Source organism: Pelophylax lessonae (genome assembly GCF_965119305.1).
Source record: "Pelophylax lessonae genome assembly, chromosome: 5".
In the NCBI taxonomy this organism is placed as follows: Eukaryota; Metazoa; Chordata; class Amphibia; order Anura; family Ranidae; genus Pelophylax; species Pelophylax lessonae.
This window is the reverse complement of record NC_138772.1, coordinates 529618160-529637923: the sequence shown is the minus strand read 5'-3', so window position 1 is coordinate 529637923 and position 19764 is coordinate 529618160. Positions and strand designations below refer to the sequence as shown.

The 19764-nt window shown below is 45.8% G+C and overlaps 1 protein-coding gene across 1 annotated transcript in view; it reads left to right on the top strand.

Annotated features, from left to right (window-relative positions):
- NDRG1 (N-myc downstream regulated 1) overlaps positions 1 to 19764 on the top strand; it is a 120156-nt gene that overhangs the window by 94279 nt on the left and 6113 nt on the right. The window contains exons 10-12 of the mRNA XM_082258717.1: positions 14089 to 14189; positions 16286 to 16342; positions 19428 to 19479. Of these exons, the coding sequence (XP_082114843.1) occupies positions 14089 to 14189; positions 16286 to 16342; positions 19428 to 19479 (210 nt within the window). The remainder of the gene's footprint in view (positions 1 to 14088; positions 14190 to 16285; positions 16343 to 19427; positions 19480 to 19764) is intronic.

The following is a 19764-nucleotide window of genomic DNA, read 5'->3' as shown; positions in this document are numbered from 1 at the left end:
AACCCCATTGAAGTCAATGGGGACCCGAACTTTAAGGCACTAAAATGGCTCTAAAACACCAAAGGAAAGGGCTAGAGTGCTGCAAATGGCAGCAAAACGTAATTAAGAGCATGGCAAGTGCTCTGCAAACAAATGTGGATAGGGAAATAACTTAAAACAACAAAAAAAAAACAGAAAAATAAAACAATGTTCTTCTTCATCTCTGAAGGACGAGGCCCATATGGAGTAGGAGGGAGGTTGAGGTGGTGGTGGATGTGGCGGTGACATAGGCGTGCGCACAGGGTGTGCTGGGTGTGCCTGGGCACACCCTAATCACCTAGGGCACATAGCATTGCCAGTGAGGAGATGGGAAAGATCTCCCTGGGACCTGCTCTGCTCTATTTCTCCTTGCCTACAGGTACATGGCCCCGATACATTACTCTCCCTGCTGGCAAACACATGCATGTGTATTTCAACTTTGGGGTGCACACCTTAATGCAATAGGCTGCGCACACCTATGGGCGGTGTAGGTGGAAGCGGCGGTGGAGGAGGACCAGGGCCGGATTAACAGCATCATGGGCTTGGTGCTGAGGATTTTGAAGGGCCTTAGGGCCGTGCCTTGCCATGCACCCAGAGGAGGAAGGGTGCAGCCATGCATGCCTAATTCAACATGGGATGCTGTCTCTGAAGCCCATAAACACATCCATGCATCGCCAACTGTCCCTCCTTGTCCGGCCTTCACGCTGTGTGGGGAGGTTCTGAGGGTGCTGCCTGGGGAAGCGAGCATAGAAGCCAGACTTCTGTGTTTACAAGTGACAGAAGAGCGGTAACAGTGAATATGGCCAACCCGGGGCCTATATAAAAGGTAGGGGCCTGGAGCTGCAGCTCCAATAGCCCCTACATTAATCTGGCCCTGAGGAGGAGGACGAGGTAGCCAACACTGCTTCTTTTCACAAATTTTAAATGAGGGTACACCCCAAAAGAGTGAGAAAGAGCAAAAATGGAACAATGGGTGGGTAAGGTCGGTATCCATTGCTATTCTGCATAAGGTACGGAAAAGTCCCGTGGGATCCATGCCTGGTTCATTTTAATGAACGTGAGCTTGTCCACATTGTCTCTGGACAGGCGGCTGCGCTTGTCTGTTATAACGCCCCCAGCCGTGCTAAATACCCGTTCAGATAATACACTGGCTGCAGGGCACGCCAGCACCTCCAAGGCGTAAAGGGCAAGCTCAGGCCATGTGCCCAATTTGGAGACCCAGAAGTTGAAGGGGGCAGACCCGTCATTCACTACATGTAGGCGTGTGCACACATACTGCTCCACCATGTTGGTAAAATGCTGCCTCCTGCTAAGACGTTCCATCTGAGCTGCTGGTGCTGCTGTTTGTTGTGGCGTGCTGACAAAGCTTTTCCACATTTCGGCCATGCTAACCCTGCCTTCTGAGGTGCTGGCGGTGCCCTGGTTGCGTTGGCGACCTCCTCCTCCTCTGCCTTGTGCTTCCACTGTGGCCCCGCTGTCAGATGGGAATGCCAGCAGCATGGCGTCTACCAGCGTGCGCTTGTACTCGCGCATCTTGCGATCGCGCTCCAGTGAGTGAATTAAGGACGGTACGTTGTCCTTGTAACGGGGATCCAGCAGCGTGGCCACCCAGTAATCAGCACAAGTTAGAATGTGGGCAACTCGGCGGTCGTTGTGGAGACACTGCAGCATGTAATCGCTCATGTGTGCCAGGCTGCCCAGAGGCAACGAAAGGCTGTCCTCTGTGGGAGGTGTATGGTCCGTGTCCTCTGTATCCCCCCAGCCACGCACCAGTGATGGCCATGAGCTGGCCTGGGTGCCACCCTGCTGTGAACATGGTTCCATCTCCTCCTCCAGCTCCTCCTCCTCCTCATCCTCCTCATCCTCCAGAACTGTGCCCCTGCTGGACAATTGCGTCCCTGGCGTTTGCGTGTGCAGGAACCCACCCTCGGAGCCCCTTGCGAATGACTGCCCTGAAAGCCTTGGAAATGTTACCTCTTCATCCTCCTCCTCCTCCTCATCCTGTGCCACATCCTCTTCCATCATCGCCCGAATTGTTTTTTCAAGGAGGCATAGAAGTGGGATAGTTAAGCTGAGAACGGCGTCATTGCCACTGGCCATGTTGGTGGAGTACTCAAAACAGCGCAACAAGGCACACAGGTCTCGCATGGAGGCCCAGTTATTGGTGGTGAAGTGGTGCTGTTCCGCAGAGCGACTCACGCGTGCGTGCTGCAGCTGAAACTCCACTATGGCCTGCTGCTGCTCGCACAGTCTTTCCAGCATGTGCAAGGTGGAGTTCCACCTTGTGGGCACGTCACATATGAGGCGGTGAGCGGGAAGGCCGAAGTTACGCTGCAGCGCTGCCAGGCGAGCAGCAGCAGGGTGAGAACGCCGAAAGTGCGCACAAACGGCCCGCACTTTCTGCAGCAGCTCTGACATATCGGGGTAGTTTTTAAGGAACCTCTGCACCACCAAATTCAGCACATGCGCCAGGCAAGGGATGTGCGTCAAACCGGCTAGGCCCAGAGCTGCTATGAGATTTCGCCCGTTATCGCACACCACCAGGCCGGGCTTGAGGCTCGCTGGCAGCAACCACTCATTTGTCTGCTGTTCCATGCTCCTCCACAACTCCTGCGCGGTGTGTGGTTTGTCCCCCAAACAGGCAAGTTGTAAAACTGCCTGCTGTCGTTTACCCCTGGCCGTGCTGAAGTTGGTGGTGAAGGTGTTACGCTGTCCGGATGAGGAGGCGGTAGAGGATGAGGAAGCGGAGTAGGAGGAGTTAGGAACAGGAGGCAAACTGAAGCGCCCTGCAATCCTCGGTGGTGGAAGGACATGCGCCAAATTGCTATCCGCCTCAGGCCCATCCGCCACTGCATTTACCCAGTGTGCCGTTAGGGAGATATAACGCCCCTGACCGTGCTTACTGGTCCACGTATCCGTAGTTAGGTGGACCTTGGCACAGATGGCGTTGCGCAGTGCACACCTGATTTTTTCCCCCACTTGGTTGTGCAGGGAAGGGATGGCTTGCCTGGAAAAGTAGTGGCGGCTGGGCACGACGTACTGTGGGACAGCCACCGACATAAGGTTTTTAAAACTGTGCGTCTCCACCAGACGGAATGACAGCATTTCAAAGGCCAATAATTTTGAAATGCTGGCATTCAGGGCCAGGGATCGCGGGTGGGTAGGGGGGTACTTCCTCTTCCTCTCAAGTGTTTGGGAGATGGAAAGCTGAACGCTTCCACGGGACATTGTGGAGATGGTTGTTGGTGACCCAGGTGGTGGTGTTGCTGACAGATCGTCTGTTTGCGGGGTGGCAGGTGCCGGTATCACTACAGATGTGGCTGGAGCGGCCGAGACTGCAGCAGAAGAGGAAGCAGGATGAGCCAGAGACGTTTCTTGGTTTTGAAGGTGTGTACTCCACTGCAGCTCGTGCTTTGCACTTAGATGCCTGATCATGCAGGTTGTGCTCAGGTTGAGAAGGTTCATGCCTCGCTTCAAGCTCTGATTGCACAGGGTGCAAACCACTCGTGTCCTGTCATCAGCACATTTTCTAAAGAACTTCCACGCTAGAGAACTCCTTTGAGCTGACTTTGGTGCGCTCGTTCCCTTGCTGCGTTGGGCAGTAGCGGGCGTAGTGTCTAGGGCACGGCCGCTCCGCTTCTGCACCCTGCTCCCTCTTCTGCTGTGCTGGTGGCTCTGTGCGACCACCGCCTCTTCCTCCAAACTACTCAGTTCACCTGCATGACGTTCATTCCATGTGGGGTCGAGGACCTCATCGTCCTCCACATCATCTTCCACCCAGTCTTCACCCCTGCCCTCCTTGTCGGTCTCCACAATGCTGAACGCCGCAGCAGTTGGCACCTGCGTTTCGTCATCATCGGAGACGTGCTGCGATGATCCTTGCATGTACTCATCTTGAGAAATAAGTGGTTGGGCATCGCTGCACTCAATCTCTTCCACTTCTGGGGCAGGGCTAGGTGGATGGCCCTGGGAAACCCTGCTGACAGAGTCCTCAAAAAGAATAAGAGACTGCTGTATGGCTTGGGGCTCAGACTGCTGGCCTGATTTGCAAGGGGGTGAGGTGAAAGACGGTTGGACATTGGCTGCAGGTGCCAACTCTGACCTTTCTGCAGTAGACTGGGTGGGAGACAATGTGAAGGAACTGGAGGCACTGTCAGCAGCAAACCAATCTACTATCGCCTCAACTTGTTCTGGCCTCATCACTTCTAGGGGCGTTTGATGCCCTACCAAATACTGATGCAGGTTCTGTCGCCTACTCACACTTGAGGAAGGTGTTTCACTTGTGCGTGTAGCTGGCACAGATCGACCATGTCCTCTCCTTGCAACAGGAGCTCTACCAGCAGCACCACGACCCAGGCCACGGCCCTTATTTGACGGTCTCCTCATATTTCTGTAATTTAAGATCTTGCCCTAGAAAGGTTTTTATTGAATAGCGGAATAGAAAATATGATCCAAAAAAAGTGTATGTATATCACACGTACACAACCACACTAGGCCCCAATTACTATTGTTTGTACCCCTAAAAGGCTAGATGAGGAGTAGGGGGAGTATGGAACAGGCAGCACCCTCAAACCTTCAGAAGTATGAGATGAACCCCAACAACTTGGAAAGGTGGATCTCTCTCACACGTACCGACACAGACTATCCCGCAATTCAATTGATCCTCAAAGGTTTTTATTGAATAGCGGAATAGGAAATATGATCAAAAAAAGTGTATGTATCTCGCACGTACACAACCACACTAGGCCCCAATTACTATTGTTTGTACCCCTAAAAGGCTAGATGAGGAGTAGGGGGGGTATGGAACAGGCAGCACCCTCAAACCTTCAGAAGTATGAGATGAACCCCAACAACTTGGAAAGGTGGATCTCTCTCACACGTACCGACACAGACTATCCCGCAATTCAATTGATCCTCAAAGGTTTTTATTGAATAGCGGAATAGGAAATATGATCAAAAAAAGTGTATGTATCTCGCACGTACACAACCACACTAGGCCCCAATTACTATTGTTTGTACCCCTAAAAGGCTAGATGAGGAGTAGGGGGGGTATGGAACAGGCAGCACCCTCAAACCTTCAGAAGTATGAGATGAACCCCAACAACTTGGAAAGGTGGATCTCTCTCACACGTACCGACACAGACTATCCCGCAATTCAATTGATCCTCAAAGGTTTTTATTGAATAGCGGAATAGGAAATATGATCAAAAAAAGTGTATGTATCTCGCACGTACACAACCACACTAGGCCCCAATTACTATTGTTTGTACCCCTAAAAGGCTAGATGAGGAGTAGGGGGGGTATGGAACAGGCAGCACCCTCAAACCTTCAGAAGTATGAGATGAACCCCAACAACTTGGAAAGGTGGATCTCTCTCACACGTACCGACACAGACTATCCCGCAATTCAATTGATCCTCAAAGGTTTTTATTGAATAGCGGAATAGGAAATATGATCAAAAAAAGTGTATGTATCTCGCACGTACACAACCACACTAGGCCCCAATTACTATTGTTTGTACCCCTAAAAGGCTAGATGAGGAGTAGGGGGGGTATGGAACAGGCAGCACCCTCAAACCTTCAGAAGTATGAGATGAACCCCAACAACTTGGAAAGGTGGATCTCTCTCACACGTACCGACACAGACTATCCCGCAATTCAATTGATCCTCAAAGGTTTTTATTGAATAGCGGAATAGGAAATATGATCAAAAAAAGTGTATGTATCTCGCACGTACACAACCACACTAGGCCCCAATTACTATTGTTTGTACCCCTAAAAGGCTAGATGAGGAGTAGGGGGGGTATGGAACAGGCAGCACCCTCAAACCTTCAGAAGTATGAGATGAACCCCAACAACTTGGAAAGGTGGATCTCTCTCACACGTACCGACACAGACTATCCCGCAATTCAATTGATCCTCAAAGGTTTTTATTGAATAGCGGAATAGGAAATATGATCAAAAAAAGTGTATGTATCTCGCACGTACACAACCACACTAGGCCCCAATTACTATTGTTTGTACCCCTAAAAGGCTAGATGAGGAGTAGGGGGGGTATGGAACAGGCAGCACCCTCAAACCTTCAGAAGTATGAGATGAACCCCAACAACTTGGAAAGGTGGATCTCTCTCACACGTACCGACACAGACTATCCCGCAATTCAATTGATCCTCAAAGGTTTTTATTGAATAGCGGAATAGGAAATATGATCAAAAAAAGTGTATGTATCTCGCACGTACACAACCACACTAGGCCCCAATTACTATTGTTTGTACCCCTAAAAGGCTAGATGAGGAGTAGGGGGGGTATGGAACAGGCAGCACCCTCAAACCTTCAGAAGTATGAGATGAACCCCAACAACTTGGAAAGGTGGATCTCTCTCACACGTACCGACACAGACTATCCCGCAATTCAATTGATCCTCAAAGGTTTTTATTGAATAGCGGAATAGGAAATATGATCAAAAAAAGTGTATGTATCTCGCACGTACACAACCACACTAGGCCCCAATTACTATTGTTTGTACCCCTAAAAGGCTAGATGAGGAGTAGGGGGGGTATGGAACAGGCAGCACCCTCAAACCTTCAGAAGTATGAGATGAACCCCAACAACTTGGAAAGGTGGATCTCTCTCACACGTACCGACACAGACTATCCCGCAATTCAATTGATCCTCAAAGGTTTTTATTGAATAGCGGAATAGGAAATATGATCAAAAAAAGTGTATGTATCTCGCACGTACACAACCACACTAGGCCCCAATTACTATTGTTTGTACCCCTAAAAGGCTAGATGAGGAGTAGGGGGGGTATGGAACAGGCAGCACCCTCAAACCTTCAGAAGTATGAGATGAACCCCAACAACTTGGAAAGGTGGATCTCTCTCACACGTACCAACACAGACTATCCCCCAATTTAACTGATCCCCAAAGGTTTTTGATTAAATAGCGGAATAGAAAATATGATCCCAAAAAAGTGTATGTATATCACACGTACACAACCACACTAGGCCCCAATTACTATTGTTTGTACCCCTAAAAGGCTAGGAGTAGGGGGAGTATGGAACAGGCAGCACCCTCAAACCTTCAGAAGTATGAGATGAACCTCAACAACTTGGAAAGGTGGATCTCTCTCACACGTACCAACACAGACTATCCCCCAATTTAACTGATCCCCAAAGGTTTTTGATTAAATAGCGGAATAGAAAATATGATCCCAAAAAAGTGTATGTATATCACACGTACACAACCACACTAGGCCCCAATTACTATTGTTTGTACCCCTAAAAGGCTAGGAGTAGGGGGAGTATGGAACAGGCAGCACCCTCAAACCTTCAGAAGTATGAGATGAACCCCAACAACTTGGAAAGGTGGATCTCTCTCACACGTACCAACACAGACTATCCCCCAATTTAACTGATCCCCAAAGGTTTTTGATTAAATAGCGGAATAGAAAATATGATCCCAAAAAAGTGTATGTATATCACACGTACACAACCACACTGGGCCCCAATTACTATTGTTTGTACCCCTAAAAGGCTAGATGAGGAGTAGGGGGAGTATGGAACAGGCAGCACCCTCAAACCTTCAGAAGTATGAGATGAACCCCAACAACTTGGAAAGGTGGATCTCTCTCACACGTACCAACACAGACTATCCCCCAATTTAACTGATCCCCAAAGGTTTTTGATTAAATAGCGGAATAGAAAATATGATCCAAAAAAAGTGTATGTATATCACACGTACACAACCACACTAGGCCCCAATTACTATTGTTTGTACCCCTAAAAGGCTAGATGAGGAGTAGGGGGGGTATGGAACAGGCAGCACCCTCAAACCTTCAGAAGTATGAGATGAACCCCAACAACTTGGAAAGGTGGATCTCTCTCACACGTACCAACACAGACTATCCCCCAATTTAACTGATCCCCAAAGGTTTTTGATTAAATAGCGGAATAGAAAATATGATCCCAAAAAAGTGTATGTATATCACACGTACACAACCACACTAGGCCCCAATTACTATTGTTTGTACCCCTAAAAGGCTAGGAGTAGGGGGAGTATGGAACAGGCAGCACCCTCAAACCTTCAGAAGTATGAGATGAACCTCAACAACTTGGAAAGGTGGATCTCTCTCACACGTACCAACACAGACTATCCCCCAATTTAACTGATCCCCAAAGGTTTTTGATTAAATAGCGGAATAGAAAATATGATCCCAAAAAAGTGTATGTATATCACACGTACACAACCACACTAGGCCCCAATTACTATTGTTTGTACCCCTAAAAGGCTAGGAGTAGGGGGAGTATGGAACAGGCAGCACCCTCAAACCTTCAGAAGTATGAGATGAACCCCAACAACTTGGAAAGGTGGATCTCTCTCACACGTACCAACACAGACTATCCCCCAATTTAACTGATCCCCAAAGGTTTTTGATTAAATAGCGGAATAGAAAATATGATCCCAAAAAAGTGTATGTATATCACACGTACACAACCACACTAGGCCCCAATTACTATTGTTTGTACCCCTAAAAGGCTAGGAGTAGGGGGAGTATGGAACAGGCAGCACCCTCAAACCTTCAGAAGTATGAGATGAACCTCAACAACTTGGAAAGGTGGATCTCTCTCACACGTACCAACACAGACTATCCCCCAATTTAACTGATCCCCAAAGGTTTTTGATTAAATAGCGGAATAGAAAATATGATCCCAAAAAAGTGTATGTATATCACACGTACACAACCACACTAGGCCCCAATTACTATTGTTTGTACCCCTAAAAGGCTAGGAGTAGGGGGAGTATGGAACAGGCAGCACCCTCAAACCTTCAGAAGTATGAGATGAACCCCAACAACTTGGAAAGGTGGATCTCTCTCACACGTACCAACACAGACTATCCCCCAATTTAACTGATCCCCAAAGGTTTTTGATTAAATAGCGGAATAGAAAATATGATCCCAAAAAAGTGTATGTATATCACACGTACACAACCACACTAGGCCCCAATTACTATTGTTTGTACCCCTAAAAGGCTAGGAGTAGGGGGAGTATGGAACAGGCAGCACCCTCAAACCTTCAGAAGTATGAGATGAACCTCAACAACTTGGAAAGGTGGATCTCTCTCACACGTACCAACACAGACTATCCCCCAATTTAACTGATCCCCAAAGGTTTTTGATTAAATAGCGGAATAGAAAATATGATCCCAAAAAAGTGTATGTATATCACACGTACACAACCACACTAGGCCCCAATTACTATTGTTTGTACCCCTAAAAGGCTAGGAGTAGGGGGAGTATGGAACAGGCAGCACCCTCAAACCTTCAGAAGTATGAGATGAACCCCAACAACTTGGAAAGGTGGATCTCTCTCACACGTACCAACACAGACTATCCCCCAATTTAACTGATCCCCAAAGGTTTTTGATTAAATAGCGGAATAGAAAATATGATCCCAAAAAAGTGTATGTATATCACACGTACACAACCACACTAGGCCCCAATTACTATTGTTTGTACCCCTAAAAGGCTAGGAGTAGGGGGAGTATGGAACAGGCAGCACCCTCAAACCTTCAGAAGTATGAGATGAACCTCAACAACTTGGAAAGGTGGATCTCTCTCACACGTACCAACACAGACTATCCCCCAATTTAACTGATCCCCAAAGGTTTTTGATTAAATAGCGGAATAGAAAATATGATCCCAAAAAAGTGTATGTATATCACACGTACACAACCACACTAGGCCCCAATTACTATTGTTTGTACCCCTAAAAGGCTAGGAGTAGGGGGAGTATGGAACAGGCAGCACCCTCAAACCTTCAGAAGTATGAGATGAACCCCAACAACTTGGAAAGGTGGATCTCTCTCACACGTACCAACACAGACTATCCCCCAATTTAACTGATCCCCAAAGGTTTTTGATTAAATAGCGGAATAGAAAATATGATCCCAAAAAAGTGTATGTATATCACACGTACACAACCACACTAGGCCCCAATTACTATTGTTTGTACCCCTAAAAGGCTAGGAGTAGGGGGAGTATGGAACAGGCAGCACCCTCAAACCTTCAGAAGTATGAGATGAACCCCAACAACTTGGAAAGGTGGATCTCTCTCACACGTACCAACACAGACTATCCCCCAATTTAACTGATCCCCAAAGGTTTTTGATTAAATAGCGGAATAGAAAATATGATCCCAAAAAAGTGTATGTATATCACACGTACACAACCACACTAGGCCCCAATTACTATTGTTTGTACCCCTAAAAGGCTAGGAGTAGGGGGAGTATGGAACAGGCAGCACCCTCAAACCTTCAGAAGTATGAGATGAACCCCAACAACTTGGAAAGGTGGATCTCTCTCACACGTACCAACACAGACTATCCCCCAATTTAACTGATCCCCAAAGGTTTTTGATTAAATAGCGGAATAGAAAATATGATCCCAAAAAAGTGTATGTATATCACACGTACACAACCACACTAGGCCCCAATTACTATTGTTTGTACCCCTAAAAGGCTAGGAGTAGGGGGAGTATGGAACAGGCAGCACCCTCAAACCTTCAGAAGTATGAGATGAACCCCAACAACTTGGAAAGGTGGATCTCTCTCACACGTACCAACACAGACTATCCCCCAATTTAACTGATCCCCAAAGGTTTTTGATTAAATAGCGGAATAGAAAATATGATCCCAAAAAAGTGTATGTATATCACACGTACACAACCACACTAGGCCCCAATTACTATTGTTTGTACCCCTAAAAGGCTAGATGAGGAGTAGGGGGAGTATGGAACAGGCAGCACCCTCAAACCTTCAGTATGAGATTGTGTTCACTGTACCCCACAAAGATTGAGTTCACTGCACCCCACAATGATTGTGTTCACTGCACCCCACAAAGATTGTGTTCACTGCACCTCACAAAGATTGTGTTCACTGTACCCCCCAAAGATTGTGTTCACTGCACCCCACAAAGATTCTGTTCACTGTACCCCACAAAGATTGTGTTCACTGCACCCCAAAAAGATTGTGTTCACTGCACCCCAAAAAGGATGTTGTTCACTGCACCCCAAAAAGGATGTTGTTCACTCCACCCCAAAAAGATTGTGTTCACTGCACCCCACAAAGATTGTGTTCACTGCACCCCAAAAAGATTGTGTTCACTGCACCCCAAAAATGATTTTGTTCACTGCACCCCAAAAAGGATTTTGTTCACTGCACCCCAAAAAGGATGTTGTTCACTCCACCCCAAAAAGATTGTGTTCACTGCACCCCAAAAAGATTGTGTTCACTGCACCCCACAAAGGATTTTGTTCACTGCACCCCAAAAAGATTGTGTTCACTGCACCCCAAAAAGGATGTTGTTCACTGCACCCCAAAAAGGATTTTGTTCACTGCACCCCAAAAAGATTGTGTTCACTGCACCCCACAAAGGATTTTGTTCACTGCACCCCACAAAGATTGTGTTCACTGCACACCAAAAAGGATTGTGTTCACTGCACCCCAAAAAGATTTTGTTCACTGCACCCCAAAAAGATTGTGTTCACTGCAGCCCAAAAAGATTGTGTTCACTGCAGCCCAAAAAGATTGTGTTCACTGCAGCCCAAAAAGATTGTGTTCACTGCAGCCCAAAAAGATTGTGTTCACTGCAGCTCACACACAGAAAAATGGATGTGGATCACTGACACCTGCCTATCTCCAATCCCACACCACACAGCAATATCGATTGTAGTTTGTAGAACACAGTTTCCCTAAAATTCAGCAGACTCTGTCCCTAACAGGATTGAGAAGAGATCGTAGATCAGGATTGAGTGCAGACCCCACCCCCCACACAGCAATATCGATTGTAGTTTGTAGAAGACACTGACCCTATATAATTCAGCAGACTCTATCCCTAAAATGCCTACAACTCGCCCTGCCTAAACACTCCGACCTGTCCCTCAATTCTATCCGGACACAAATGGTTTTTTCCTGCCTATCTTTCCCTAATCAGCAGCCAGCACGTTGATGTGTGCTCTGTCCCTGAATCTAAGCAGCATAATGACGCCGCTGCGGCTGCCTCGAACTTATAAAGACTTGGTCACATGCTTCAGACGGCCAATCACAGCTACTGAGACATTTGCAGGCATGGCTGGGATGGCTTAAGGCACACCAGTTAAACGATTGTTGATTGGCTGTTGAAAGCCCGCCATGAAAAGAGCGCCAAAGCATGCAAAACCCGGAAATAAAACGACCGAACACGGATTTTTACCCGAACATACAGTAAAGTGTCCGTGTCCGTGTTCGGGTACAAAAAATCCAATTATTCGGTACGAACACGAATAATACAGTCCGTGTTCGCTCAACACTAGTCTTATGTAATATTCTAATTTTCTGAAATACTGAATTTTGGGTTTTCACTTGCTGTAAGCCATAATCATCAAAATTAAAAGAAAGAAAGAAATGTAGGAGAAATAGTGCACCATTATTGGTGTCAGTGGGAGGAATAGTACCCCATCATTGGTATTAGTGGAAGGAATAGTTCCCCATCATTGGTAACTGTGGGAGAAAGTGTCCCATTATTGATGTCAGTGAGAGAGATAGTGGCCCATCATTGATGTCAGTGGAAGGAGTTGTGCCCCATTGTTGGTGTCAGTGGGAGGAATAGTGCCCGATCATTGGTATCAGTGGGAGGAAGAGTGCCCCATCATTGGTATCAGTGGAAGCAATTGTGCCCCGTCATTGGTGTCAGTGGGAGGAATAGTGTTCCATCATTGATATTAGTGAGAGGAATAGTGCCCCATCACTGATGTCAGTGGGAGGAATAGTGCCCCACTGTTGATGTCAATGGGAGGAATAGTGTTCCATCATTGGTATTAGTGAGAGGAATAGTGCCCCATCATTAATGTCAGTGGGAGGAATTGTGCCCCATTGTTGATGTCAATGGGAGGAATAGTGTCCGAGGATTGGTATTAGTGGCAGGAATAGTGTCCCATCATTGATGTCAGTGGGAGGAATAGTGTCCCATCATTGGTGTCAGTAGGAGGAATAGTGCCCCATCATTGGTGTCCGTGGGAGGAATAGTGCCCCATCATTGGTGTCAGTGGGAGGAATAGTGTCCCATCATTGATGTCAGTGGGAGGAATAGTGCCCCATCATTGGTGTCAGTGGGAGGAATAGTGCCCCATCATTGGTGTCTGTGGGAGGAATAGTGCTCCATCATTGATGTCAGTGGGAGGAATAGTGTTCCATCATTGGTATTAGTGAGAGGAATAGTGCCCCATCAATGTCAGTGGGATGAATTGTGCCCCATTGTTGATGTCAATGGGAGGAATAGTGTCCGAGTATTGGTATTAGTGGGAGGAATAGTGTCCCATCATTGGTGTCAGTGGGAGGAATAGTGCCCCATCATTGGTGTCAGTGGGAGGAATAGAGGCCCATCATTGGTGTCAGTGGGAGGAATGGTGCGCCATCATTGGTGTCAGTGGGTGGAGGGAACTATGCCTCACTGTTGCTGACTGTGGGAAATAATGGCCAAGGGTCGGATAAAAGTGAGCAAAGGGCCGCAGTTTGGAGACCACTGTTATATAATATACTTTAAAAATGTGTGACCATTAGTCATTTTCATTTCCTGGGATAAATACAAGGAGATGCCCTTTTATTCTTTAGCATTGTACAACCATCACTGATGTACTGGAACCCGAATGACGTAGCATAACAAATGATTAACAATCACTCCTCTTTAATAGATATGAAATGTATTTTCTCAAGTCATATGCAATGCATTTCATCCGGGTGTGTGTAAATAAACTCCTTTTTGCTAATGTTAGCACAGACAATAAGCTAAGTGATTGCAGATAACTCGCGGTGAGCTATTATCGATATAATAGGCAGAGTACGCACATGGTCCTGCATCGCGTCCTCATATGTACGCAAAAGATCTGGTGTTGTTAATGTTGTCGGGGCTCTAGAGAAACAGCTTGTGTCCTGACCTACTTTACAAATTCATAACCGCAGGGAATTGCGGCCTCGCTCTTTGTAGTATAATTGTTTTCAGCTGAGACTTTTTATTTTCTGTGTGTTTCTCTAGGATGAAATCCACAACAACCATGATTTGATTTACACCTACCGTCAACACATCATGAACATCAACCAAAATAATCTAGCGCTTTTTGTGAAGTCCTACAACAGGTAAATACAAGTAAATGGTGCAAAGGGTGTAAGCATGGTCTAGGCCAGTGATGGCGAACCTTGGCACCCCAGATGTTTTGGAAACTACAATTCCCATGATGCTCAACTATACTGCAGAATGCATGAGCATCATGGGAAATGTAGTTCCAAAACATCTGGGGTGCCAAGGTTTGCTATAACTGGTCTAGGCAATGTGGACTCCCATCCATACAGCAAGTACATGTAGTCCCAGCATGCAGCCCCTCTAACTGGTGACATAACTCTCTGCCATGCTATATATACTAACTCCACTGGTCATCGGTGTGTTGGCTTTCAGTCCCACAACCCCTTTCCAAAAAGATTGGCTATAATTGAGCTGTCCAATAGTTGATCTCTCAAAGCTACAAGATTTTTTTTTTTTTTTTAGCAAAGCAGCCAAGAGTAGACAGGTAAACCGGAAAACTTAGCCTGAAGCTCCACCTGCTGGACAGAAGTGAAAATGCCACGTATTCATAAATTACATTCTTAATCGATGGTAGGCAACCTCGATAATTCAAAACTGTAATCCCTTGCACACACCTCTATATCCAATCAATTAAAGAAAACTTTTCATTTTGGATAGAGCAAAGGAGGGTTATAATGCCTGTCAGATTTTTTTGCCATCTGTGTCCCATTGTGGATATTTCCCTTCACTTCCAGTCCCATAGCTAAAACATGAAGTGAAAAGAAATCTCTGCAAATTAAACGAATTCCATGGTTACCCTAAGTTGGCCAGAACTAGTGTGCCCATTGGAAGATTTCCCCTCTACAGTATTATTTTTCTGGAGGCAACCCAAAATGTGTGGTTAACTTTTACTTTCACCTTCAATGATAATGGTAACAAGATAAATAGAGGGGTGAATCTCCTTAAACGGACAGTAATACAAACTGACAGGGGTCCTAATCCTTCTGTACTCTATCCAAAATGGTCCGTAGGAGGATTGCCCACTTTACAGATAGGTAAAAAGATCATTGGTGTCACTGGCTCTGCCAAGTGGCAATGGCCCTGGACTTAGGCAGGCACCATCAAATGGGAGGTCAACCACAGCTTAGGAACTCCTAGCAACATTAGGAGGAACCATAGGTTTCCTCAGAACCCTGGTTTAGAATAAGAGTTTAATCCCTCTGTACTCTATCCAAAATGGTCAGTGGGAGGACTGCCCCCTTTACAGATAGGTAAAAAGATCATTGGTGTCACTGGCTCTGCCAAGTGGCATTGACCCTGGCAGGCACCATCAAATAGGAGGTCAATCAACCACAACTTAGGAACTCCTAGCAACTTTAGGAGGATCCATAGGTTTCCTCAGAACCCTAGTTTAGAATAAAGCCCCGTACACACGCGTCGATAATTGGCCGTGAATTTTCGGCCAGCGTCCGATCGGCCGATTTTCGGCTTGTTAGTATGATGCTTCCGACAACCGACTCTGACTTTTCGGCCGAAAAAAATCTGGTGTGCAGGCTATAAAATTTTTGTTGGCCGTCAACACAACGGCAGATTTTCCGTCAGTCAGTACAGATTTCGGCAGGCAAAAATCTGATGAGCAAGACTGGGCATGCTCAGAGAAGAAAAAACACACGGAAAGTAAACTAGAACATGACATCACTTCTGAAGTAGATTTTTGTTGGCCGAGAAAATTCGTGTGCAGTCTAGGCACATTCCAACCAACAAAACACCACTCTGGACAAAAGTCGGACGATCGGTCGGCCAATAATCGTTGCGTGTGTACGAGGCATCAGAGTTTAAACATTAGACTGCTTTATCCAAAACAAAAGGGCTATTTTTCGGCTACGTGCACATGACTTTTCCTTCAATCCAAAAGGATTTTCAGAAACTTACTTATCTGCCAAAGAATGGTAATATGGTGGTAAATCCTGTCTCCCTTTGGTTTTTGGTTGCCCCTTGTTCAATAACTAATGTGGCTGTATAGCATAGAGTCCCATTAAGCCATAACAGGGTACATGACCCCTAGCCCTGTTGAGGTCACATCCTGGAACCATCTTGTCACCACCCAGCCCGTGGGGGGTAGTCATTGCCTACATGGATATGCATTAACTTCTTATTCTCTTCTATTTTTCAGCCGAAGAGATCTAGAAATCGAACGTCCAATTCCGGGGATAAACCCAGTTACATTAAAGTAAGTGCGCCATTTCTGTCTTCAGCCGTAATCAATGGTTAAGCATCAAAGGTCAACCACATACATGATAGTGAACTGTTGTTGTCTGTGCTTCGCGGATTTCAGTGCTGCATAGTAAGAGTCTTTGTTCTTCAGATGATGACTCGGAGCTCTGCATCTGCGTGCATTTATTATTAGAAGCAGATGTTAAGCGTTATGCAAAGATTTCCTGGCGGATTGTCAGTAGTGTGGAAAGCTACAGGATACATAGCTGTTTACAAACAGTAGGCCATGAATATCAAAGTGCCAAGGGGAGGAACCTGCTTCTTCAAATCAAATGAAATAGAGGGAACAATATGATTGGCTGTCAAAGCTGAACTCCAGGCAAAAAAAAAAGTCTAAATACATTTGGCATTCAGTGTGATTTGTGTATTTCTTCCACATCTGTGCAGTAATCCAGTGTGAGACTTTCCCTTCCTGTAATAAAGACTGCTCACTGCTTCTCTCTCTCTTTGTGCAGGGTGACTGGTCTTGTCTCCGCCCCCTCCTGTAGTTCTCTGCAGGCAGCCTGTATTAGGTGGAGCCTACCAGGCCCCTCCCACCGCTCTGCTTTCTCTCCTTGTACAGGGGGACTGGTCTTGCCTCTGCCCCCTCCTGTAGTTCTCTGCAGGCAGCCTGTAGTAGGTGGAGCCTTCCAGGCCCCTCCCACCGCTCTGCTTTCTCTCCTTGTGCAGGGGAACTGGTCTTGTCTCCGCCCCCTCCTGTAGTTCTCTGCTTGCAGCCTGTAGTAGGTGGAGCCTACCAGGCCCCTCCCACAGCTCTGCTCTTTCTCCTTGTGCAGGTTGACTGGTCTTGTCTCTGCCCCCTCCTGTAGTTCTCTGCATGCACCCTGTAGTGTGTGGAGCCTACATGAACCCTCCCACAGCTCTGCTCTCTCTCCTTGTGCAGGGCGACTGGTCTTGTCTCCGCCCCCTCCTGTAGTTCTCTGCAGGCAGCCTGTAGTAGGTGGAGCCTACATGAACCCTCCCACAGATCTGCTCTATCTCCTCGTGCAGGGGGACTGGTCTTGTCTCTGCCCTCTCCTGTAGTTCTCTGCAGGCAGTCTGTAGTAGGTGGAGCCTACCAGGCCCCTCCCACAGATCTGCTTTCTCTCCTAGTGCAGGTGGACTGGTCTTGTCTCCACCCTCTCCTGTAGTTCTCTGCAGGCAGCCTGTAGTAGGTGGAGCCTACCAGGCCCCTCCCACAGATATGCTGTCTCTCCTTGTGCAGGGTGATTGGTCTAGTAGTCTCTGCCCCTTCTGTAGTTCTCTGCAAGTGGGTGGAGCCTGTTGGGCCACTCCCACAACTCTGCTCTGCACAATTTATGTACAGCACAGTGATGACATCACCACTACTTTTTCATACTGTATATACAATATATATTTTGAATTGTAAATATGTTTGAAAAGGGCATCGGTGCACACAAAGGGGATTTATATCCTTTGTGGCTATAGAAGAATATGTTTGAGCCTTTTTTTACCCCCCCCCCCTTTTTTTTATATTATAAAACTGCCAATAAATACAACTAGCAAGTAAATGCTTGAGCCCGGAGTTCAACTTTTATATACAGTACAATAGAATTTTACTACACTTTTTTGGTTTTACTCTTATTTGCTAATTGGAACAGATCCAGGCAATGTAAGGGTCTTGCTTGGGAAATGAGAGCTATAGCGGGCATACATTTCCATTCTAATGGAACAAAGCCAGATTAATTAAGTTCTGGTAATTAAGCCTAGAGACTAATCAATATGATTTCCAGGTCTCCACGTCGCAGGAAATAGACAAAAGGAGACAGGAGAGTGAGTAGAGAGATGCACATTCCCTGGGCTGAAGGCAGGGATAAGACACCTCTGTATTCCAAAACTGTGATAAATGTGTACAACTCAGGACTGGAGGCACAGAAATAAAAATAATTTGAATATGCAACCAAAAGTGAAAAGTGTCTTCTAATCATAGACAAGAGCTTACAATCAATTTATACCACGATAGTCAAAATTCATAGAAAATAAAACGAGAAAAAGGAAAAAAAAATAGAAAAAGAATGGTATTATTATTGTTATTATTAATATTATTATTAGGATTATTAATAATTATAAATATTAAAAAAAAACAGAGAACAATAGAAAAACATATACATATTATTTTCATTATATTTTTATTTAATTGTTATTATATAAAAGAAATGTATAAAAAAACATGCATTTCATACAGTATATGCAGGGCTGGGACAAGCAGGAGGGGGCGGCTGCCCTGGGCACTGCAGTATCATGTGAAGTGGAGTGGCATCACAAGGAGAATTAGGGGAGGGGATTTGTGTTGGAAGGGGGAATTTGGGGGGGTGGCAGGGGTTATGTATTGTTCTAGTTGGGGTAATTTCGCGGGGGGGGGGAGTGATACGAGTGGTGGTTTAGGGGGATTTGTGTTGGGAAGGTGATGGGGAAGAAGATTCATGCTAGGAGGGGGGATTTGGGGGGAATTTGTGCTCGACGGGGGGGATTTAAAGTGGGCTCAGAAGATGTGTACTAGGAGGAGAAATTTTAGGGGTAGAGGATTAGTGCTAAGAGGAGTAATTTTTTTTCCTGTGGGGGGGGGGGGGGATTTGTGCTGAGAGGGAGGATTTCAGCAGGGGGGTGGATTTGTACTGGGAGGAGGGGGATTTTATGCTTTGGTGGTAAGCTTGCAGATTAGAGCTCAGTATTTTTGTGGGAGGATTTTTGCTGACACATAATGCTCATACATCTTGGGAGGGGCGTAGATTGGCATGTCTGCCCTGGGCTCTAGGTGACCTTGTCCTGGCACTGAGTATATGTCTATATTCCCTCTGTAGAACCCATAATAATAAAACATTAAAAATAACCCAAAAATAACCCACACTACATGTGATCCAAAAAAAAAACAAATCAAAAATAAAATAGAAAATTAGACTCTGTGGTGATAGCTATACGTAAATAAATTTACCATCCATGAAAGTTAAACTTTTCTTGAATTCGCTTGTTTAGCACCAGTTTATTCCTTTGCAGTGTTCTGGGTGTTTCCTTCATTTCATTGAGTGTTTTTTGTATTGTAGGTGTCCTTCACTGCTGGTGGTTGGTGACAGTTCTCCTGCCGTGGATGCAGTGGTACGTATCTAGATTGGCAAGACACAAGTGTTGCTGGAATTCAGTTCTGGGGATACTTTACCGAAAAGCTGGTCTTAGGACTTTATATTGATTTTGCATAAACGTTTCTATTTTTATTGCCAGGAATAAAAAAAATTGCAAATTTTCACTTTTCTTCAATAAAATTGTTTAAACGAAAAAAAAAAAAAAGAAAGAAAATTGCAAAAATTTATATTTTTTTAAAACTCTTTTTTAAGTCTGGTAAATATAAAACGAATACATATACAGTACATATTTAGTATTTTA